Source organism: Cuculus canorus, chromosome 3, assembly GCF_017976375.1.
Source record: "Cuculus canorus isolate bCucCan1 chromosome 3, bCucCan1.pri, whole genome shotgun sequence".
Taxonomy (NCBI): Eukaryota; Metazoa; Chordata; class Aves; order Cuculiformes; family Cuculidae; genus Cuculus; species Cuculus canorus.
The window spans coordinates 8,579,308-8,603,851 of NC_071403.1; the positions used below are offsets into that span (position 1 = coordinate 8,579,308).

The window sequence follows — 24,544 nt, forward strand, 5'->3', positions numbered from 1 at the left end:
ACAAGTTGCCCAGGGAGTTTTGTGGATGCCCCATCCCTGGAGGTGTTCAAGATCAGGCTGGATGGGGCTTTGAGCCTCCTGGTCTGGTAGGAAGTCTCCCTGCCCTTGGCAGTGGGTTTGGAACTGGAGGAGCTTTGAGTTCCCTTCCAAGCCAAACCACTTTATGACTCTATGGCGGTGCGTCTCTATGATTCTGGCACCGCGGTGCACGCTGGGACGGGAGCTCCGCCCGGAGAGGACTACACCTCCCGACAGGCAGGCTGCACGGATCTGGGAAAGCCCTGCTTCCCTGCCGGCACCGCCCGGGGACTACATTTCCCAGCAGGCAGCGCGCCGCGCTGCTGCCCATAGGTCCGTCGCTGGGTGGCCGCGGTGCATACTGGGAGGCGTAGTCCGCAAGGGGGCGTGGCTTGAGGACTTCATTTCCCAGCAGGCTGCGCGGCGCGGTGCCGCAGGCAGGAGTCTCTGTGGGGGCGCGCAGTGTGCGCTGGGATTTGTAGTCCGAGCCGCCGGCGCTCGCGCGTCGCAGCGGCCCGTGCGTGAGGCGGCGCTCTGACCTTGCGGGCTCGGCTGTCCGGCTGCCCCCGCCGGGCCCTCCACTCGCCGGGAACATGGCTGCCGTACGTAGGGCCCGCAGTGACTCCCGCTGCGTGGTGCGCTTCTCCGACCGAGAACTCTGCTAGATTTACCCCCCCGGCGGGGGGAGGACACACGGAACGAACCGGGGACGGCGCAGGGCAGAGACCCCCCACCCGGGACCGGACACAGCGCCGCTCCGAGCGCGGGGGCAGCATGGTGAGGGGAGGGGCACAGGGAGCCATGGGGGGAGGGGGGGGCACTGGGAGCCCGAGGGAAGGGGGGTGAGAGGGGGGAAGCACTGGGAGTCCGGGGGAAGGGGGGGCGAGAGGAAGAGGAGGCGGGGAGCTTCGGAGGGGGGTAGTAGGAGCCCCGAGAGGGAGAGCAGTGGGAGCCCCCAGGGGAGGAGGCGAGAGGAGGAGGAGGGGGGAGCCATGGGGGGGTAGTGGGACCCCCGAGGTGGGAGCCACTGGGAACCGAGGGAGAGGTGGCGGTGGCACTGGAAATCATGAGAGGAGGGGAGGGGGTATGCACTGCTAAGCTCAAAAGGAAGGAGGAGTGGGAGGTAGTGGGAGCCACAAAGGGAGGGAGGTACGAGAGAAGGAGGGGGGAGCCGGGGGGGGTTGGAGTTGGAGCCCCGGGGGGACGGGGGAGGTTGGGGGTAGCACAGCTACCCTCAGGTAGGGAGGCTGCGGGGAGGGGCACTGTGGGGACAAGGAGCCCTGAGTGGCGGAGGCACTGGGAGCCTCGAGGAGAAGAGGGACAAGAGGAGGCGGGGGGCGGGGGGGGGAAGGCACTGAGAGTCCCGGGGCGGGGATTGACGGGGACTGTGGGGACAGGGAGCCCCGAGGGGAGAGGTACTGGAAGCCCCGTGAGGAAGGAGGAGGTGGGAGGGGGACTGGGAACCATGACGGGCGGGGGGAGTAGGGGGGGGGCACTGTGACCCCCTAGGGGAGGAGGGGATGAGAGGAGGAGGGCGCCGTGGGGGTGTAGTGGGAGCCTCGGGGCGGGGAGGCACTGGGAATCATGAGGGGCGAACTGGTAGGGAAGGGCAGGGGGGCAAGGATACGTGGGAGCCCCGATAGGAGGGGTGGGGGCACTGTGGGGGCAAAGAGCCCGAGTTGGGGAGGTACTAGGAACCTCGAGGGAAGAGGAGGAGAGGAGCGGAGCCATGGGGGGATAGTGGGAGCCCCGAAGGCGGAGGCACAGGAAGCCCCAGGGGGAAGGGGGTGGTGAGGGCTGCACTGGGAGCTGGGGAGGGAGGGAGGGACATTGGGAGTCCCGAGAGGAAGGAGGAGTGGAAGGCACTGGGAGCCCCGGGATGGGGGACACTGTGAGGGTGGGGAACCCTAGTCGGGGAGGCACTGAAAGTCCCCGGGGAAGGTGGACAGGGGGACACTGGGATCCATGAGGGGTGGGGGGTGGAAGGCACTGGGAGCCCCTAGGGGAGGGGGGGAACAAGAGCAGGTGGAGGAGGGAGCTGTGTGGGTGTGGTGGGAGCCCCGATGGGGGGGCACTGTGAATCATGAGGGGTGAACTGGAGCCCCACGGGAAGGATGGGGGTTGAGGGCGGGGGGGGGCACTGGGAGCCCTGCAGGGAAGGGGGTGAGGAGGGTGAAGGGAGGATGGGCACTGGGAACCATGACAGGGCACTGGGAGCCCCACTGGGGGAGTGGGAGTCGGTTGGGGGGGAGGGGTCGGGGCACGGGAGCCCTGAGGGGAATGGGGGGGGGGGGGGGCAAGGAAAAGGGGGAACACTGGGAGAGGGGCAGGGGAGACGGAGAGGTGGGGGAATGAGAGGAGGGTGGGCACTGGGAACCCGAGGATGGCACTGGGAGGCCTAGGGACTGGGAGAAGGAGCAAGGGAAGGGCAGGACATTGGGAGCCCTGCAGAGAAGGACTTTTGGGTCCTGGTTGATGAGAAGTTCAACATGAGCTGGCAATGTACGCTTGCAGCCCGGAAGGCCAATAGTGTCCTGGGCTATATCAAAAGAACCATGGCCAGCAGGGTAATGGAGGGAATTCTGCTCCTCTACCCCACTCTTGTGAGACCCTACCTGGAGCCCTGTGTCCAGTTCTGGAAACTCCGACATAAGAAGGGCATGGAACTGTTAGAACAGCTCATAAAGATGGGCTGGAACACCTCTGCTGTGAGGACAGGCTGAGAGAGTTGGGCTTGTTCAGCCTGGAGAAGAGAAGGCTCCAGGGAGACCTTACAGTGGCCTTCCAGTACCTGAAGGGGCTCCAGGAAAACTGAGAAGGGACTTTTTCCAAAGGCCTGTAGTGATTGGATGAGGGGACAATGGCTTTAAATTGGAAGAGGGAAGATTTAGATTAGACATTAGGAAGAAATTCTTCTCTATGAGGGTGGTGCAGTGCTGGCACGGGTTGCCCAGGGAAGCTGTGGCTGCCCCATCCCTGAAGGTGTTCAAGGCCAGGTTGGATGGGGCCTTGGGCAGCCTGAGCCAGTGGGAGGTGTCCCTGCCCATGGGGTTGGAACTGGGTGGGGTTTGAGCTCCCTTCCAACCCAAACCATTCTATGATTCCACCCTGGACAACTAGTGCTTCAAAGAAGCACACTCACAGGGGATTTTAGGGGAGCTGCTTGATTGAGGACCCATCTCGCTCTCCATAGAAACACCTGAACATGACATTACAGATGAGCTCTGGCTTTCTCCTTTCCTCACAAAAACAGGTGGTGTAAAGTCAATTGGTAATTTCAAGGGCTGTCTGGGCCAGGCTCTACTTACTTGGATTTGTGATTTTTCATATCAGAAATATCATTTTCAGTATTGCTTTTCTGACTGCACCTCATTTTGAATTCAGGTACCCATGATGAGAACTTGATCATTCAAAGTTAAACAGTCTTTTGTCATTCAGGAGCTCTTAAAACTCCTCACCACCCCGATTAAAGCTCTTACTTTTGAATGTATTGTTGCTTCTACCACATTGACAGAAAAATGGAGCAACTTCCTTATTTACTTATAAAACCAAGAACAATGGTAGCCATCAGTCACTGTTTCACTACATCGTGCTTGTTTCTTCTTTAGTTCTATACAGCCCTGTTGAGCTGGTGACAGTCACCTTTGAACTGTTTCTGATCTTGGCTTTTGTTTGCTGAAACAAAGATCTGCAACTGTTAAAGGACTTGACGTTACGGACAGTCAAGTAAGAGGTTGTGTTGTGAGGAAAGCAGCATGCAATTTGTGATTGCAAAACAGTTAAAACTAAGCTGTGCAAGTAAATTAGTTTTGCTTTTGGCATACGATTTCTAAAGCTTCGCAAACAAATCAGAATTGGATTGACTCAGCTGACTTCTTTCTACAGGTCTTAGTCTGATTCAAATATTTACTTTTGACGTGTTGACCTTTGGTGGCTTGAATGGCTACCACTTTCTCACGGAGAATTATTTGAGCTGATCAGTGTACACTAAGAATGTCTGTCTTTCGGGCAGAATGTAGTCACTGTTTTGTATGGCAGCTGACTTGTAGTGGGAGGAAGGCCAATGGCATAAGGATGAACTAGCTAGATTTCATAAAATCGCTGGTTTGGAAAAGACCTTTGAGATCATTAAACCCAACTTACCTGTCCAGTACTAAACCCTATCCCTAAGCACTTCATCTCCCCATCTTCTAAATACCTCCAGGGATGGGGGCTCCAGCACCTCCCTGGGCAGCCTCTGTCAGTTCCCGAGAACCCTTTCAGAGAAGAAATTTCTCCTAATGTCCAATATGAACCTCTCCTGGTGCAACCTGAGGTCATTTTCTCCTGTCCGATCCTCTGTCACCTGGGAGAAGAAACCAACACCCACCTCACTACAACCTCCTTTCAGGCAGTTGTAGACAGTGACAAGGTCTCCCCTCAGCCTTTTCCAGGCTAAACAAATAAACAACCCCAGTTCTCCCGGGCACTCCTCACTTGTTCTCCAGCCCCTTCACCAGCTTCATTGCCCTTCTCTGGATGTGCTCCAAGACTTCGATGTCTTGTAATTTATCCACTAAGTAGTGGCTATAGTGCAGTGCTTTGTGACATTCAGAAACTACAACTGTAATTTGACTGTTGATGTTGATAGCAATGACGAGTCACAGTCTGCTTTGGGTGTGGTCTAAGCTATCTGCTAGTGAAGATCCTTGCTTCAGTGATACCTGTGTTTACTTATTTGTTCTGGCAAAACCATAGGGTCTCAGGAGATCAAATAAGTAGCAGGAAGGTTGTTGATAGAGATCAGTTTTCCAGGCCAGTCAGCCATGCAGTAGCAATCTGAATTAATTGCTTTACTGGTGATATAGGGAGATAGTCACTTATGCTGCTACTGCTGCCAGAAGAGAAACCTTTGATAGGAGAGGTGTCAGATCACGCATACACTCTGTATGGAGGAAGTAATGCTGAAAGTCAAAATTTTCATTGTAATCAACTTCATGATGTTTTTTGACAGCTTTTAGGCTGTGGACTAGGTCTTCATAATATGGTGTAATTTTTGTTTGGATTGAGAGAACATTTTAAGTTTTAAAGAGCACTGAATGACGTTTTGGAAGCATTTGGTCCAGGACCATGACTGACTGTGACTCAGAAATAAAGAAGTAGGACAGTTGAATAGAGACAAGGGGAGGAAAATCAAGGCACTTTAAGAGGTTACTAAACCAAAAAGTTCTTTAATGTGAGGTAAACTTCAGCAAGCTTCATAACCTTCTAAATAAATTTAACTCTTAAATTAGTTTATTTACAGACTTCATGAGGTAAAGGTTTTAATGGGCGTGCCTTTATTGCACAAGTAGATAGTGTGTTGGTTTAGTTTCGGAATAACTTTACTAGTTTCTGCATTTTGCAGATTAAACCAGGCTTATTCAGCCCAGACTGAGAGCTGACTGGACATAATTCAGCTGCAAACCAGAAGCTTTGCACCCTGTGCAGGCACTGGTAGCCTTATATGGGACAGCCCAGTGCCATAATCATAGACTGGTTTGGATTGGAAGGGACCCTAAAGCCCATCCAGTCCCTCCCCAGCTTTCCTGTAGCCCCTTCAGGTACTGGAAGGTCACTATAAGGTCTCCCTGGAGCCTTCTCTTCTCCAGGCTGAACAAGCCCAACTCTCTCAGCCTGTCCTCATATCAGAGGTGCTCCAGCCCTCAGATCATCTTCATGCCCTCCTCTGGATCTCAGTACCATGTCCTTATGTTTGGGATTCTAGAACTGGACACAGGACTCCAAGTGGGATCTCACAAGAGCAGATGGTGGGACAGAATCCCCTCCCACAGCCTGCTGGCCACGCTTCTTTGGTGCAGCCCGGGTTGGCTGCATCATTGCCAGCTCACATTGAGGGTCTCATCAAGCAGCACTCTCAAGTCCTTCTCTACAGGGCTGCTCTCAATTACATTGTCCCCCATCCTGTATTGAAACCATGGGTTGCTGTGACCCAGGTGTAGGACCTTGCACTTGGCCTTGTTGAACCTCATGAGGTTCCTGTAGGTCCACTTCTCCTACATCCAGAGGGACCTCCTCGAGGTCCCTCTGGATGACATAATAGCATACTCAGAAAGATATCCATTTCAGTGCTAACTGTCTCTCCTAGTCTCTCTCTTTGACCACTGTAGATGTAATCCCTAGATGCTAAAATAATATGATAGGAGTGCTGTAACTCATAGGACGTTAACTGCCTGCAGTCAAATTCTGGAATCGACATGAAATTTCTAAATTATTTACTCCTTGCTCAGATTTAACCCTGCTTGTGCTTTGGAGTATTCTGGCTTACCTGTTTTCTCCACGAAGAAATTCAAAATGTACAGCCTTTAAATCAGAGTGTAGAAATAGATGCAGTATCTGTTTACTTTAACAAACCAACATTGCCTGCTTTGTGAAATGCAAAAGATAAATTGACCGAGACATCAGTGAAAGCATATTTAGAGATGACAAGTTTTTGGTCGTTTGGGAAACTGATGACAAGTGCTACAGCTGAACTCCAGGGAGGCGCTTGTCACCAGATAAAGACATGAAACATTGCTTTCCTGTGAGGTTTGCCAGTATTCTGTAGTTTGATCATGAGCTTCCAGGTGCTATAAAAGTTTTATAAATTTTCTGAATACAAGAATACTTTGATTCCTGCACTTTCATTGTGCAGGAGATGGAGATTTCTTTACAGGAACTGTGAAGAATCTCACTGAGAGAATGTCACTTGAAGCCTTTTGAGTGCTATCTAGTATAGGAAGGAGTGGGAAACAAAGCATCTGTAAATAGTTGAAGTAACCTTAATGCCAGGTTTACCTTCTTATAACCTCACTTTGCATTATCTGCTTGCTGAACTATAGTTGTGAATTTCAGTGCAGAATTACAGAAAAACTGGGGGATCCTTCTGCTGCAGGAAGAGCTTGCAAAAAAGTCCTCTTTTTTGAGCCTTTTTTCCCTCTTACAGGCATCTTGCTATGGTTGTCACTGGAATGGCTTATCACTGATGCTCAGATTTAGGGTTTTTTTCTTCAATAGAGATTCTGTAAATCTCGGTGTATTTCACAATGAGAACATATTTGCTTCCTTTTAAGTTTTGCTTGTGAACTAGCTGTGTAACTCCTATGCAGAGCCCCGTTAGGTTTAGTTAAAGGTCTTAATTAAGGTCTTGTTTAACCTGTCTCACAGCAGTACAATAAATAAAAACAGCTGCAGAGCTCTCATGCTAGCTTTTCTTTTTCTTTTACAATAAACTTATTTTTTAGTTTGACATGAGTTTTTGAAATTGCTGGTATTGTCCCATAATTTTCATAAAGTATGTATTGTTACTCAAAATGTTAGTCCTGCTTTTGTAAATATTAAACAACCAAAACTACTGGTTATCTTTAGAATGAGAAGGTAGTGATTAAATTCTAATTTCTTATATGGAGCACATGGCTGTTTAATACTGAGGCTTTGGTTCTATTTGTTGCCTTTGATACTTAGTGTATTTACTCAGGTATCACAGCAGTGCAGTGATGCACAGAAGCCTTCAGGTGATACATAAATAATCTGTTGAATTTGTGTGCTTGAAACGCAAACCTCAGCTCCATTAATAGGAAAGTACAAACAATGCTAGTAATTTTAAGATTAATTTTTATCATTAATTAAGATTGATCTGTGGGGTAGGCAGCTAGGATGGGGAAAAGGGGAGTACACTTGAGTGGTTTTTAGTGAGTGTCTGTGACAGTTGAGCTTTGTGAATGTGCCGTAGGGACTTAGGCAGACTGTAATGACAGCTGACTGCTCTCTACTAGGCAGAAGCTGAAGAAGATTGTCACTCTGATTTGGTAAGAACCGATGACAATGAAAGATCTGGTGAAGCAAATCTTCAGGTATGTCTCTCTTGCTAGTGTTTTTTTACAAATATAATATTGCTGTGATTTAAGCTGCATTACTTGTGTTCCTTTAGTCACCTCACTGACAAATGCTTCATGTGTCTGCCTCTCCAAAAGTGAGATCGATACATTTTGCATTGTGTTCCAAGTGTTAAATTCAGTCTTTAGTTATCTATGTCGATGAAAAGAAAGTGTGTGGCAGACTTGGAATTTCTTTGAAAAAATGTAGAAATCGGACAGGTGTTCCTGTAGGGATCATGTTCCAGTTTAAGTTGACCAAATCTGATACAAAAGCGTGTTCCCTTACAACATAGGATTTCTGTGTAGTTTCTCCCTGGAAGTTATGATGATTGCAAGAGACTTGTAAAGTATAACTTCAGAGATGCTGAAAAAAATGTATGGCAAGAATTACAACTTGTCTTGTTTCACAGAGCATAAGCCTTTCTTTTTAAAAGAGGAAGGGATATAAGGTCTTATTTGTATATTATATAAATGACTGCCTTGATTGTCATAAAGCTTAGTATACTTGTGTACAAAAAATTGCTTTTGTAAGTTCTAATTTCAATAGCTTATTGACTTCTTGCTTAAGATAGCTGCATAAACAAGAACAAACACCATGTCTGGAAAGAATATTTTCTATGGAATTCTAGGTCATAACCGTAGCACTAACAACGAGTTCTTGAAACATTAGTTTTTCTTCTGAGGTGAACAGTCCTGGTAAAAGCACTTAGATGATTTAATGAGATTGAACTCTTGCACTTCTTTGTGTTTTAAATTTAGTGTAAAACAATTGCAAACTGTGTCTAAACTTGCTGAAACCATTTAAGACTTGGAAGTGTAAAGCATGATTTTGAAATTGTTTTTTCTGTTTGTACTCTTTAATTTCTCCTCAGAAGATATACTGTCTGAGTATGTGATACTAAATCAGAATTAATTGGATTTTTTAGGCAGAGCTCCAGATGTTCAGAGCTCAGTGGATGTTTGAGCTTGCTCCAGGTATGAGTTCTAGTGGGCTGGAACCTCTGTCATGCAGAGCATCTTCAAGAGGACCTGGAGTAAAGTCTGTAGATGCCAGAGGGAAACAGGAGCTGGCAAAAGAGGAAAAGGTACAAACCCCAGATCCATCATTTTGGGATTTTTGTGTGTCTGTTAGTTTTGCAGTATAACTACCCTAAAATCCAATGCTGAATTAAATCTAGAATTATATCCATAAGAATGACTTGGGGTGCTGATTGATGGGAAGCTCGACATGAGCCGGCAATGTGTGCTCGCAGCTCAAAAGGCCAAATGTATCCTGGGCTGCATCAAAAGGATCGTGGCCAGCAGGGCAAGGGAAGTGATTCTGCCCCTCTATTCCTCTCTTGTGAGACCTTATTTGGAGTATTGTGTCCAGTTCTGGAATCCCCAGAATAAGGATACGGAGCTGTTGGAACGATTCCAGAGGAGGTTGCAAAGGTGACCATAGGGCTGCAACACCTCTGCTGTGAGAACAGGTTGAGAGAGTTGGGGTAGTTCAGCCTGGGGAAAGCTCTAAAGGGGCTACTGAAAGCTGGAGAGGGACTTTTTACAAAGGCTTGTAGTGATAAGACATCAGGGAATGGCTATAAACTGGAGAGGGGCAGATTTAGACTAGACATAAGGAGGAATTTCTTCACCATGAGGGTGGTGAGGCACCGGCACTATTTGCCCAGGAAATTGTGGCTGCCCCATGCCTGGAGGTGTTCAAAGCCAGGTTGGATGGGGCCTTGGGCAGCCTGGTCTGGTGGGATGTGTCCCTATTCTTCGCAGCGGGGTTAGAAATAGATGATCTTAGGTCTCTTCCAACCTAAACCATTCTATGATTCTATGAAAACAACAGAAATTATTTACCTGTTTTCTCCATATTGATGTCTTTCCATAATACTAGACTAATTTTTCCTGGTTTTATGCTTGGCTTTGCATCACCTTACCAGACTGCTTTCTGAAAGACTGACAGGGAGGAGCAAGCAGCAGGAGTGTGGATAGTTGGTTGATTGGGAGTTTAACCTAAGGCTTGTAGTGCATGAATGTGTTTTCTCACTCTACTTATGGACTTATTTTATTATACTCTTTCATTTGGTACAGTAGGTAAGATGAAAAATAATTCTAAGTCAAATGGCAATGTGCTTGTATTCCTAAGGAATTTTAGAAGTGATCTCTGTAATTTATTGTGCAGGCGAAAGAACTTTTCCTGAAGGCAGTGGAAGAAGAACAAAATGGGGCCCTTTACGAAGGTAATATAGAAGTCTACAATGAACACCCTTAGTGCAGACGAATCTTAACACTGATTTATGTGCAAGACTGCATGATGCCAGTGAACTTAAACTGCAGCCTAGTAGTAATTTCAGAGCTTCGTTATTTGGATAAGCAAATAATAAGGACCATCGTATTGCAATTCTAAGGTTGAGATGAAGCCAAAGTGAGATCAAGGGAAGGATTTCTAGCTTTCCAACAAAACAACAGTATTATGAAATCTAGCAATGTATTGAAGCACTGGGTTGCTTCTTCATATAACGTGCTTCTTCATGTGACCTTTGTGACAGTAATTAAACAAGGCAATATACTGTATTTCCTGTGCTTGCAATTTTCTTTGTTCCACTTCAAACAGAACTGCTTAACCTGTGTAATATTGTTTGGTTTTTGTTTTGTTGTTACTTGTTTCTTGTTGTTTTTTTTTTTTAATTTACACAGCATGCTAAAATGCTTCTTAAAGAGTCCAAGTGAATGTTTAAATCTGGTAGTCTTGTTTTGTGAGGTTTGCCTAAATATTTAAGATGCTTAGCTTGCTTGTGCTCTTGCTGTCAGCGCTAGCAAAAATGGAAATTAAATGTTTTCTTCCTCATATTTAGCTTCCAGAATATATAGAGAAAAACCCTTGTCCTAACTTCAAGTCTTGTAGGTCAGTAGTGGAAATACCAGGTAATAATCGTCAACTCAATTATGACACTGATTTTTCTATTTCTTTCAATTAAAAAACCCCACAGAACATACATGCCATCCTACACATCCACTAGAGGTTTTGGCCACCTTGTTTAAAGTGCAGGTGCAAAATATGGCAAGATATGCAAAACTCAGAGTACTCAAGAAGCTCCTGAACTCCACCACCTGTGGAATACAAAATTTTCTCTCCACCATGGGAGTTTTCCTTCTCTTGCAAGGGATTTCTGGTTATTATTCCACATCTCAAATGAACTCAAAGAAATATGAGTCCCTGGTAGGTAATAAAATTAGTTGGTTCAGTTTTAATTTACTGCATGTTTTTACAGGGCAAAATTACTTTAGGCTGAGGTATTTTGTGTGTTGGGTATAGAATTAAATGCACAGTATGAAAAAACCTATCAGAACTAAATCTGAGATGTAAGCTACCATTTAGGAAATCATGCAGAGGATTGTGGAGATTCTTTAATAACAACAGTTTCCAAGTGAATAAAAACTAAACGTGAGGAAAGCCACCTATTTAAGCATTGTGCATATAAAATGAAAGCTTTAGCTTCATCTGTGCGAGTGCACTCCTTGTATGTCAAACACAGCAGTAAAGGAGTACAAAGATCGGACAGAGTTGGATTCATAAGGGTGTTTTAAGCATCGGGATTGAATGAATAGGAATCCATTCTTTCTCAGTTGAATTTGATTTGAGACTTAAACAAAACGAAACTGGTTCTACGTATAGATCCATATGAGACCTTGGAAACATGGCCCTACACCAGACACAGATCTGTTACTGAGCACATGTTGGGACATCTGTTTTCAGACCACACTTATTTCTGCTGACCTGACCCAGGTCACCAGAATCCAAGTGACATTACAGCCTGCCTCTAAAATATGCTGATCCCTGACGTTTGCAAGACAACTATGTGGAGCAGCGTGTTCATGCTTAAATCTTGCTGCAAGATTAAATGCTAGAATTGAGACTGATCTCTGTTTAGCTGGCTGCTGGTATTCCTCATCCTCACTAGCCGAAGGATACTACTTGTCAGTCACTGGCCCTGGTAGGAACTCGAGGAAGTAGGAACGCTTCTCAGACTCAGTGTGTGAAATTCTGAGCTCCAAACTCACTCGTGGTGGGTTTTATTTTTAAGGATACAAACTGAAGGAGAGTAACACTCTGGTCTTGTTATCACTATGTGACAATACAAAGAGACATAAATACATGTGTGATCTTAATACCAGACTGAAAGTACATACAATTAACCCACTTAAATTAAGAAGGATCCACAGACTTTATTGAGAAGAAAACCGTTCTGCAGCTCAAATAACAGTTCTTTCCCACAGGCTGATTTTCCTGGGCCTGTTTCTCTGTTCAGTGTTTGTAGTGTCGTTGAGTATTAGAGGCAGAAATATTTTTTCTGAGTGCTTACAGCCCAGTCTGTCAGTTTTTAATTGATGCCCCATAGCCTTGTGCTTGCTACATAGGTTTTAAAGAAGGCTGCTTTCATCCTGTCAGGTTCCTCACCTTCAGTGTTTTGAGTGGCTTGCTTCTGTGCTTTCTGCAGTTTCCAGGGTTTTGTCACACTAAAATTTCCTTGGTTTGTGTCTATTGTGGATGTTTTAGAAGTACAATGGTATTATGTTGATCTTTTTCACCTTTTTAATGTTATGTAAGTCTAAATGACTGTGTGTACTATACTGGATACCTGCATCATCTTTCAAAGTCTCTTTCATATTCCTCATGGTTACTTATGAATATAATGCCTATTATCTTTATAGCTTGTTGGGAAAGCTTTTTAAGTGCTGAGCAGCAAGCAAAATCAGGACTTTGTATTGTTAAAATGTAAAATATGTACTCCTTAACTGAATTGTAGTGGTTAAGGTAAATCTTTAGAAGCTAAAACACATCTAAGAGAGCTTTTTATTGTGAAAGAATACATGAAGTTTTTAGCTTTGAAGATAGGTGCTTAACATGCCTCTCTTTTGTATTGAATTTAAACCTAATCAGTTTAGATTAAATAAGATTTAATAGGAAAAGGCATTTTTCCGCCTTTTTAGTGTTTTTAGCTGAAATGATCTCTCTGAAAAAAAGTCTTTGCTTTCATAGGCAAGCATAGGCGTAATGTTTGAACATTGAACTTTTGTTTTCAGCCATCAAGTTTTATCGTCTAGCCATGCAGCTTGTACCTGACATAGAGTTTAAGATCACCTATACACGGTCTCCAGATAGTGATGGAGTTGGAAAGAGGTGGTAAGTATGAAAATTTACTAATTCAGTGTATAGGAGTACTGAAACCTGAAATTTTGTTTTTAAAGCATGTGAATGCTCTACTGTGACACGCAGATGTAAGTCTCTTAAGATTTGAGAAGCTTGTCTAGTTTCTTTTGAACAAACTGCTTCATAGAAGGTTTCCAGATGCATTAGTTCAAGGAGGACTTTTCTGTACTTCAGAGGATGTAATAGGCTTATTTGGAGCTAGTTAAATTCACCCAGAAGCATTACAAATAGATATGTTGTTACTTAATGAAAAATGCATCAGTCACCATATTAATTTTGATTTCTGGACTTAAGATTTCTGAGTTATACATTTAGGATCATGTACGCGATTGTAGGTAGCAAAAAGGTAAATCAGTATAAACTTTGCACTCTGGAATAAACATTATAGTTAGGCAAGGGGATAGACTTGTTCTTGTGCTGACTTCCCCAGCCAAATGGGAACATTTCCAATAAGTAGAGCAATACATTTAGAAGCTCATAGACTGTAATCTGACTAGTCTTTTGTCATTACAAGCATCAGAATAGCCCTGGCCTCAACAATCAAATGTGTAATGGCTTAAGGTTGACCTAACTTGAGCCCGAGACTTATGTTTGAGGACAGGACTCAGGTTAGGGCTGAAACTTCTGTTACAGATCAGATAGTGTAGTGAAGACGAGCTTATGAAACACAGCTTTGAAATTCCGTGCCTACTGCTAGCAGCCATAGGTGCTGCTGATAGCTACAAGAAAACAAGGGGTTTAAAATTGAGAATAAAAGAGGAAAGTGCAGCCATGTCTGTGTAGTATTACTAGCTCAGTCTGGCTGCCCCAGGGCAGTACAATTTCAGCGCAGTGTTTGACTCAATATAAAAGAGGGTAAGATGAGCCAAGTGCTTTATTTACATCTATTACTGTAGTTTCTGAATGCATTGCTAGCATGAAATCTTCGCTGTGCAGTTGTTCACTAGGAAAAATTGTGGATAATAAACTGCAGTCACATGAATATCTTGGTTTTCTTAGGATTATTTTCTTATTTTAGCATCATTTTCTCTTTTCTCTTCATTAAGCCTCTCTGTCCATCTGCCACTTAGTGTATGAATTTTCACTCAGATTTGTAAATGTTGCTGCACTGTCTCCTGCACTACGTGACAGTGAAGAAATACTTTTAATTGTTATTTAAAAGCTGTATTTATAGTGGTCTGTCTTCTCAAGAAATTCTTCTTGTGGTGGTCTTGCTTTCTGAATTACTGTTGTAGATATTTCATGCACTCTTGGTGAGGAAAACCAGTTTTTAGCTTGGCCAGTAGGTACTGGGACTGGCCATTGTGTTCATGAAAATAAAAGAAGTGTATTCAGTGCAACATCTTACTATGGTCTTAGTTATGACAGGCCTAAACATATTTGTCTTTTCTGTAACACTTTTAAATCAATTAATAGGTCCGCTAGCTGCTTGCTTGTATTCTCAGCTCACTCTATTAAGCTCGTTTAGAATAGAATTGAATAATAAAAAGCAATTGGAGGATCTCTTAGGTAGCTTGTATACTAAGTCAGGGGAAATAGTGTTTTGTGATGAGATGAAGGAGAGTTGTGCAGTTTGTGGTTACTTGGTGCACCTATGGTGCGCCTTGGTTCTTATTATGACATACAACTTAAATTTAGATTATTTTGGTTTTGAATGTGGTAATGTTCTTTATCACTTACTAATCCTCAAAGTTTACTGACGAACGGCAAGCCTATTGCTTCTCTTCTGCCATTATGTTATTACTCCTGAAATATACAGAATTTAATAATAATAATCTGTCTGCTTATTTACAGAATTGGTAAAAAGTATTTTTCCTAAAGGAAAGTTTTGCCTTCAGTGAATAATGCAAGAGTGAAAAAAAAATAAAAATCAAACCTTAGTTGTTTTCGGTGTCTTCCATTGTGACAAGGATTACAAAATATAACTTTCAAGCAATGTTAGTAACTTATATCCTGCATACAGCTTGTCTCAAAGTACAAGATCAGATTTGTCTTTTCATGGGATCAAGCAATTCTTTAGTTGCTTCACTAAAACCGGTGAACAGTCAGCTCTCAAATCCAAAAAAAACCCCTGGAATCGGAATTAAAAGAAAAAAGTTGTTACTGTCAGATGAGTTCAATTAAAATCTAAATGAACTTGATAGGATTGCAGAAGCTGTTCTATTGTATGGTGGGATGAGATTGCTTTAAAAACCTACAGGAAACAACACTTTTGAATGAGCGTGAGACAGTAGATTGATGCCAAGGTAAGGACATCTGTTGGTATGTTTTGTCCAATATCACAGTGTCGACATTCCTCCTTTTCTAGTGTTGAGGATAACAAAGAGGATGACAAAATGGCTGATCTACTGTCGGATTTCCAGCAGCAGTTAACTCTGCAGGAATCTTCAGTCAAACTTTGTCAGCCTGAAGTTGATGTCAGCCAGACCCATATCTCAGGTATGATATAAAGAGTTCAGAGGCAGAATTTATAGAGATGTTTGACTTTATTAATACATTTGTCTCCTTCATTTTTAAAGCCAGCTTTAAAGAAGTGTGCACAGTACCTCTATTTACTTTTATAGTTAGGCGTAAAGGAGAGAAGGTAATCAGTGAGCTAAACAGATCTTTTCTTGATAACTGGTTTTGCCTTTATTGCTCAAGCTTTTCCATGTAGTACTACTAAGTAGAAATTTTCAGGATCAGAGTCTATACTTAAAAGTAGCAGCTGCTAGAATTGACTTGCTGAAGTAAGTGTATTCCAGTTTTCCATCCAGTTAGTGTTTGAAAAAGGGAAATGTGTGGTCTTTTGTTTTAGTTTGCATAGATTCATTACAATTCTTTAAGTGTGATTGAGAGACAGTTGTTCTGTGAAGAATATGCATGGTTTTATCTGATTTTGTATCAGATTTTTACAACAAATGAGTGCGGGCTCAGAAGGGCTGTATAACTAGGACTGTGCTAGAAAGGCTTTTGAAGGTTAGTGATTTTCAGAGCTTCGGTTCGTGATTTTCAGAGCTTCGGTTCTAGGATAGTCATCCTAAGATTTCTGTATGAGATCTAAATTGTGCAGTGTATACATGCTATGAAGTTGTAAAATCAGTTGCCTCTAAATTGTGTGTGTGTTTTGCATCCCAAACTATCAGCTGCTCTTGGAAATCTTGCCCTGATCTGCTGTTTTCTGCTCACCGAAGGAAAATAAAGTAAATGTAGCAATCTGTTCAAGTGCTGTGTGATACTGTTTTCAATCACTGGACCTGTACTGCAAAATACAGAACGATATCTTAACAATTTCATGGTGGATAGGTTGTTCTTAGGGCCTCCTATCCAATACTGTACCTGACCTGAGGTTATTTAGCTTGTCATGCAAAAGTAGAATGCTTTGAAGTAATGCTACACAGTAGGGCAGTTTGAAGAAAATACTGCTTAGCAGGCACTGTGGATGTCCAATGGGTATGTGGGATTTTTAGGACAACACCTTAAAGTTTGGGATGTTTGTAGCCTGAAACTATGTTTTATCCTGTCATGGTACTATAGTGCTAAGATGTAGTGACTTTTTTCTAAAATAAAGCATCTTTTTTAATTAGAGGTGGGGTTTTTTTTATTAGATATTTTTTTCATAGCTGGCTACAGTGTGAAAAAGTAGAATTTTTTAGGGGGAGTCAGACCTTCAGAAATTATCAAAACTGAAATTATAGGCAAGCTATTTATTTACAGGTTGCCATCTACTAAGAAGGATTTCTTTTCTCTTTGCAGCATTACCTATGGAAGTACTAATGTACATTTTCAGATGGGTGGTTTCAAGTGACTTGGACCTAAGATCATTAGAGCAATTATCTCTTGTTTGTCGAGGATTTTACATTTGTGCCAGGTATTATAGATAAGTTATATAGAATGAAGTTTCTCTCTCCTCTAATGGAAAAAAAAAGAGCTTTTTTTTTTATACTCAAGCATGTGTAAACAGTATGTACAGGTGGGTAATAAATCCATAGAGCAAAATTGCCTGTGTTGGAAAGGTGAGTTTGGGTCTGTGGGTTTTTTTTCAATTTTAGTGTGCTAAGTTGTACATATAGGACTATGTCTTGCTTTTTCCCCCCTCATGGCAGTTTTCATGTTGTGCTCCTCACAGTGCTAATCAGCTTTTGAATATGCCACTAAAGAGTTTGTTAGATAGATGACTTCACTGTATTAAAAAATGTTGCTAAAAATCTTACTTGCTCTATCTTGTTTGAAGGTCAGTCTCCAAAATAATCTCTCTTGTGTTGTCATCCTGCTACGGCCACACAGAGAAGTGCCACGCTGCTGCAATGTTGTTATTCTCTGCTTTGCTAAAAACGCCATTGTGGTGTTGAATTTCACTGGGAGGGGGAAGTGGCTTTCAAACCCTCTAGGATTAAGTAATTTAGTCAATGATTTTAAATTATGACCTATTGTTGTTCAAGCAAGTTCCTTTCAGTTGCATCCAAACTAAATAATGGAGTGTGTTCCTTTGATATACAAAAGCTAAACAAGGTTTGCAGGAAAGTTAAGGGATTTAATTTCTTCTCATTTTCACTAGAGATCCTGAAATCTGGCATCAAGTCTGCTTGAAAATATGGGGCAGGAGCTGCAATAAACTTGTTCCGTACACCTCTTGGAGGGAAATGTTTTTGGAAAGGCCTCGTGTTCGATTTGATGGTAAGGTATACTTTTTCGAAGCAGTTTTTTTACTGCATGTAACTGTGACACAAGGAATCAGGTGGTATTGATGTTTATGATGTTGTTGGACCTAATCTGAATTTGTTTGGGCTTTTGAATCTGTAGAACAGCTGTGAAGAGAAGGGAAGGGTGCAAGGGATGAAAATAAAAACTTTCATGTATTTAAGTAACAAAAGTAAACTCAAAAGTTTTAGATTGGTTTTTTCATCTTAAATATTTTATGTATTTAATTTTTATTTCTATGTTTATATCTTCCTTTCCTGTAGGTGTATATATCAGCAAGACAAAATACATACGTCAAGGGGAACAATCTCTGGATGGTTTCTATAGAGCGTGGCACCAAGTGGAATATTACAGGTAGAACTGTAGTACAATGAGTGAGTGAAATGTTTCTCTCTCCTAAATTCTTTAAACCCAGCCCTTGATACCACAAATGTTTATCATTCTGTTAAACTCAATGGAACTACTATAGTGTGTGAAGCTATTTTTTTTTTTTGAGAATAAGTCTTAAGAAATAGGATTTATTATGATAATTGGAGATGAGCTTAGAAATGTGTTTTGTCCGCAGTTATAGTATTTCATGTAGATAAACAGTAACAACACCAATGCTCATCCACAGATTCTTTTCCTGAAATCCCTTCTGCTTTATATTTCTGATACAGTAATTGTTTTCAGTCTTTTAACTTATTTATAGCCAGTTGTAAACAATCAAGAGGCCGGGCTTTCTCAACTTGCTGTAAATACCTTGTTATTTGTTTCCTTAGCCTGTTTTTCTGCTGTCCCTCATCTTGCTGTTCCCAGAATTTATTGTTCCATTCTTCTGGAAACTGTTAATAGAAATCATTGAATTTCATAGCTATTTCTGTAGTCTCACAAACATCAGCACAGAATCTGAGTACTGCATAAATTGATCAAATCCCAGAACCTGAAAAGTCCATGTGACATTGTCCATTCTGTACTGATACTGTAATTAAGACTTTGTTGTATTTGTCTCAGTTGATGCTAGAAATGGAGAAACATTTTTGATATCATGGTAGCCTTCTTGGTTTGATTAGAGGTGACAAAACTCATGAACTTCTGCCCTCTTCCATAACTCTTCACAACTTGATCTTTTAATCTTCAAAACTCTCTTTTGATTTTTTTTTCCATTATATTGTGTGAAGAATACTTTCAAATACTACTGTCTCTTAAGTAAAAGGATATATTTTCTAGGTTTATTTTGCGTAATTATATTTTTGCAGGTATTTGAGATTCTTTCCAGATGGTCAAGTTATGATGCTAACAACTCCTGAAGATCCTCCATCTATAGTTCCTCGCTTACGGACTAAAAATACAAGGTTATTGAATTAAAATATTTTCATCTTTGTTTTACCTGGCAATCTCTGTTTACTTTTGTCTCAGATTCTATATCCTGGCTTAGCATAACAGGAGCAAAAATAGGATTTTATGTTGTGTTATTGATGTTTATAGTTCTCTTCTGAGAAATACAAAAGATGTTGGTCTTTGTGCAAAGCTATCTTTCATTTTAAGGTCCTGATATTGTAATTAGGTTTCCTTTGTGGGTTATGTGATTTTAAGCTTTTAAAGGAAGTAGGTGGAAGAATGCATGCTATTAGCTTTTGATGGTTTTAGAAACCTTTTAAAGATACTATTTTGTTGACTGCCTTCTCACGTTTCATTGACTATTTGAAGGAAAGTGAAGGTTTCAGTGAGATATAACTGAGTTATTGCTTCATTTCTTTTTGATGTTTGCACAAACTTATTAAAAACATAGAAAATTATTTGAAACTTCAGGATAGGTTAGAGCTGTTCACCAGAAGTCTGAAAATATTTAGCAGTAGGCTAGGTAGAACTGACCAACTTATCTTTCCTATCCTATCTGGGAAAATTAAAAGCAACCTTCCCAAATGTTTTCATTGTTTTGTCGCCTGGTGCTTTGCTAAATGGAAATAAAATATAGTTTCTTTGATTATGATATGCAGTCAGTCAGTTTTTCATTGCTGGTGTTTATATTAAAAGTACATCACCTTTTTGAGACAGATAGTATTCTTATGTGCTTGACATGATTCTCCCCTTAACCTTCCAGAACGGATGCAATCTTGCTTGGCCATTATCGCCTTTCCCAGGAAACAGACAATCAAACCAAAGTATTTGCTGTAATAATGAAGAAAAAAGAGGAGGTAGGTAGTAAAATAGAATACAGGAAAAATAGTTTGAGGAGGGGTTTTTTAATTTTTTTTTTTTCTCAGACTGTCTATTTTGAAGTGTCTGCAGTTTGACATTACACTGGAGGATGACAAAATGTATTTCATTTTTTAAATTGTTTAAAAAAAATGTAAATGGACATGGTTATTTATCTTGCCTTTTTTCCCCAAATCTGTAATAATCTTTTTATTAAGACAGATAAATATCTGGCTCACATTTGAGCAGCAGTTCTTCTCCTCAGGCTTAGTTGCCATATGTGGTGCTATTAGGAAGCTTGTTAACACTGTTAACAAACAGAAGGGAAGGATGTAGAGGTCATTTTCCACTATCAGTTATGACTGTGTGCAGTTATGTTCCACAGTATTAAAAAAAACTAAATAAGCAGTATTCATTAATTGAACTCTGAATGTTTTGGTCAACTAATTTACATCACAAATTTTTCTGATTAACGAAACGTTCGTGAAGGGAAACTTGTGAAGAGTTAGAAGTGCATAGGATCATGGAATGGTTTGGGTTGGAAGGGATCTTAAAGCCCATCCAGTTCCAAGGCCTGTGCATGGGCAGGGACACCTCCCACCAGACCAGGCTGCTCAAAGCCCCACCTAACCTGGCCTTGAACACTCCCAGGGATGGAGTAGCCACAGCTTCCTTGGGCAACCTATGCTGATGCCTCACCACCTTCATTGTGAAGAATTTTTTCCTAATGTCTAATCTAAATCTTCCCCCTCCAATTTAAAGCTGCCCCCTTATCTTATCACTCCAGGCCCTTGAAAAAAGCCCCTCCTCAGCTTTCCTGTAGCCCCTTCAGGTACTGGGAGGCCGCTATAAGGTCTCCCCGTAGAGAAGAGGAGCCTCCTCTTCTCCAGGCTGAACAATCCAAATTCTCTCAGCCTGTCTTCACAGCAGAGATGCTCCAGCCTTCCGATTATTTTTTGTGGCCCTTGATGTATTTTCAAGGAACACCAGCACTTGCTTTTAAAGTATGAGAGTTTAATGATCTGTCCTCTCAGTTACTTAGTCTTCAGGATAGGTAGTTGCACGATGAGCTCTTTGTAGAGCATGACGTTTCTTTTCTGTTTGTACAGAAACCAATCGACTACCACAAGTTCAGGTATTTCCGCCGCGTTCCTGCACAAGAAACAGATCACAGTTTCCATGTAGGACTACAGTTGTGCTCCAGTGGGCGCCAGAGGTTCAACAAACTTGTCTGGGTACATCATTCTTGTCACATAACTTACAGGTAAGTGAAGGGAGAATAAGATCAAAGGATACTTAACTATAGAAATGCAGGTGACGCTAATTTGTCCAACCTTAAGTACAGAAGATGTAAAGACTCTGAGACTTATGGAGGCTTTAACAAAATGTCCTTGAAACAGTAACTGGTCCTGATTTGATATATCCTATATTGATATATTCCTATATATCCTATATTGATATATAGGAAATACCAAGACTTTAGTAACTTTTAGGAATGATGTGGGAAGTTTCTTAAGTGAAGCAACTGCAGGATTTATGTACAATGTTTGAATGATTTCAGAACTGAATCAGGGTTGAATAACTTAGTGCAGTGATAGTAAAGTGAAAACATATTTGCATGTTCATTAAGGTGTATTTCTTCTCTTCTATGCAATTGCAAGCTAAAAATGTCTGCACCCATCATGCGAGAACTATAACGCTTACAAGCTCTATAATTCAGCAGTACAAAATAGAGGCATATGACTGCTCTGATCAGTAATTAAGCAAGGGCCATGGCCACTGTTTTTGTGCTTGACACTCTAAATTACTGGCAAGTTGGCTGTCCAGATGTTTGATGTTGGCATTTAGAGTAGATTTAGGCCTTGTTTTCCAGTCCTATTCTCTATATGTTTTTATAGTCACGTAGCTCAACTATTGAGCTGTAAGTATATAGAATCTAGGAAGTAAATTACTGGTGGTTGGGAGCAGGAGTAATTTCCATAAACAGAAAAATTGCTTTTATAAAAGCTAATGTTTTCATATTTAATTTATGAACAAGTGGCAATATCACAGACATTCTTTTCAGCATGTAGTTTCTGTACTGCTCAGGTTCTGCTGTACCTCTCTGCATGCTGGTGTCCTTTTGAAATGAGAATAAAGATGAGTATAAAACACAGCCAGGAGGATATATGCTTTTTGTCACTCATGTGCAGAAATACTTTGATTTCTTTTAAAATTTTGAAAAAAACTTTTTTCTGTCAATCTGTAGTCGGAATTCTGAGTTCTTAGTGGAAAAGGTACAGGGGGATTTTTTTTTTACACTTCAGTATTAATATGGTGACTTGAGTGACATCCTGCGCTATTTTATTTCTTGGAGCTAATATTAAGACTGGAAAGGGAAACCAGGTTTGGGGTTTTTTTTATATTAAAATAGAGGTGTATTCTATATAATGTGATTTGGCCACCACTCGTTTGCTTTCAGAAGGATGCAGCACAAAAGACACTGCATTCCAGCTGTAGTTTGCTGCACACACTGTACTGTGGAACATGAATGCGTTATTGAGGAGCTTAAGCAGCAACTTGTGTCTAATTTACCTTTTTTACAATACTCTTTGCAGGTCGACTGGTGAGACAGCTGTTACTACTTTTGACATTGACAAAATGTACACCCCTTTGTTCTTTGCACGAGTGAAGAGTTTTACTGCATATTCAGAAAAGCCGCTCTAGGAAACACCTTTTCCTCTCACAACTCCTGCATGAATAAAAAAAGGTTGTAGTTAAGGAGCACTTAAGCTATAAATGTGTATATATTTGGAACATTTTAAAATTCTAGGGAGTTTTTTGAAGGCAGTGTGTTCTGTTTGGTTATGAATGGCTGGGGTTTTGTATTGAGGTCAAGCTTACGAGTTTTAAACAGCTTTACATTGTGACAAGGATTTAATAACAAAGTTTTGTTGTTTGTTTTGTTTTGTTTGATTTTGTTTTGTTATAAATTGATTTTTTTAAATCAATCTGCTTAAAATATGAGTCTTCATCTGCCTGGGCACTGGTTTGTCCAAAAGGAGTTGTTATAGGAAAGTCTCACTGTCCATGGGGATAGTGTGTGTGTGGTCTCTGGCCAAGGCTTGAAATGTGAAGGGGAGAAAGTTGTCTTATATCTGTTAAACAGTGTGACTTAAAAGAACTTCAAATAAATGTTTTCTTTAAATTAAACTTATTTTGTTTGCCTTTAAGATTTGGCATTTTGTCAACATCAACCTTAAGAAAGAAAACAATCAAGGGCAAGCATGCATGAAGTGTAAAATTGAACCGCAGAGATTCATCCCCACCAATGCAGTGGTGTCAGTTGGTCATAAATATAATTTGATCTTGGTGGAAGGTCAGTAGAGCCTGTCTTCTCAGCTGGTTAGGCATGAAGGGGAGAGGAATATGGGCAGCAAACTCTTCTCTTGTATTGTAGGACGGGTTTGCAGGGTATGGGTCTCTGCTCGGGCAGTGCCACGGTGCAGTGGTGGAACGCTGGTGCATACCACTTGTGCATTGGCCGGGTTTGAATGTGCAGATAAGCAAGGCTCACTTGGATATGATTGTAATGTGTTATAACCCTTCATCTCACTTTGCTACAGATGCTGTAAACCCTTTGAGCATTTGTTGTACTAAGATAAATTTTGAGGCTGCTGTAGATGTTCAGGTGCTGTGTACTGCTACTCATGAAATGTACCTTGAGGTTTGGTGCGGGTACTGTACGCTGCTTCTCCTGCATATATCGCTTGGCGTGTGGTGCAGACACTGTAATGCTGCTTATTATATATGTATCTTGGATTCTGAAAGAACTGAAGCTTTTTAGTGTAGTTTTTTACAGCTATTTTGCACAACATACCTTTGAACATCTCATTTCAAAATACTGACCTGAACTTGAAGACTAAAAATGTGAAAGCCGTGGAAAGAACTCTACTTGTTCCATAATTTATGAAGTGTATCTTTGCAAGGAGCTTCATGATTAAAAATACATCAATAAATCATTATTTTGAACATGCAATCCCTTGCGATTTCTTATTTTGCCAAGAAATCATTATTTTCATACAGTTAAAGATTTAGTTAGGACTCGCCATGCCTAAACTACCTGCAAGGCAGCATTGACCGGTAGAATTAACCTCTTAGTGACTTTTCATTATACTGCTTACGGGTCCCCTGAGAAAAATAGGGAAACTTTCAAGTACATGAGTTCTGAATAGAGGTGTGTATCTCTGAAACTGTGCTTCTCCTTCCTAGTCTAATAAGACTGCACACAACCCTTCTTTGGCCTGTGCTTGTAGTCTGCAGTTGCACTATTGCTTCATACAACAGAACATGTAATAAGGAGAATATTGTGTTCTCGTTGCTGAGGGGAAAACAGTTGCTTAGAATATCACCTTCGTGTTTGGAAATATTGCCAACTTTGTAAACAGGAAAGATGTTCCTTACCTACACTTCTGTTGAGGGTGAAAGTTACAGACCTAATTCTGTCTGCTGAGAAGTGTTAAAAGTTTTTGTTGGAAGATGATAGTGATTATTTGTTTAAGTATAATTTTGTCTTATAACCAAGTTGGAT

At 41.6% G+C, this 24,544-nt stretch overlaps 1 protein-coding gene across 2 annotated transcripts; it reads left to right on the forward strand.

Moving 5' to 3' along the window:
* Positions 1-520: 520 nt before the first annotated feature.
* On the forward strand, positions 521-22,757 carry FBXO9 (F-box protein 9). 2 transcript variants are annotated; one of them, XM_054062908.1, is made up of 13 exons: positions 521-795; positions 7,812-7,889; positions 8,840-8,998; positions 10,087-10,144; positions 12,990-13,089; positions 15,425-15,555; positions 16,852-16,966; positions 17,654-17,772; positions 18,060-18,150; positions 19,035-19,130; positions 19,880-19,973; positions 21,084-21,238; positions 22,572-22,757. In XM_054062908.1, exons 1-13 carry the CDS (start codon positions 793-795, stop codon positions 22,678-22,680), a joined length of 1,308 nt encoding a protein of 435 aa, XP_053918883.1. In that variant the 5' UTR covers positions 521-792; the 3' UTR covers positions 22,681-22,757. The 2 variants fall into 2 exon arrangements, with proteins under 2 accessions (XP_053918883.1, XP_053918884.1); XM_054062909.1 differs by having other exon boundaries at positions 7,816-7,889.
* The last annotated feature ends 1,787 nt before the right edge of the window (positions 22,758-24,544 follow it).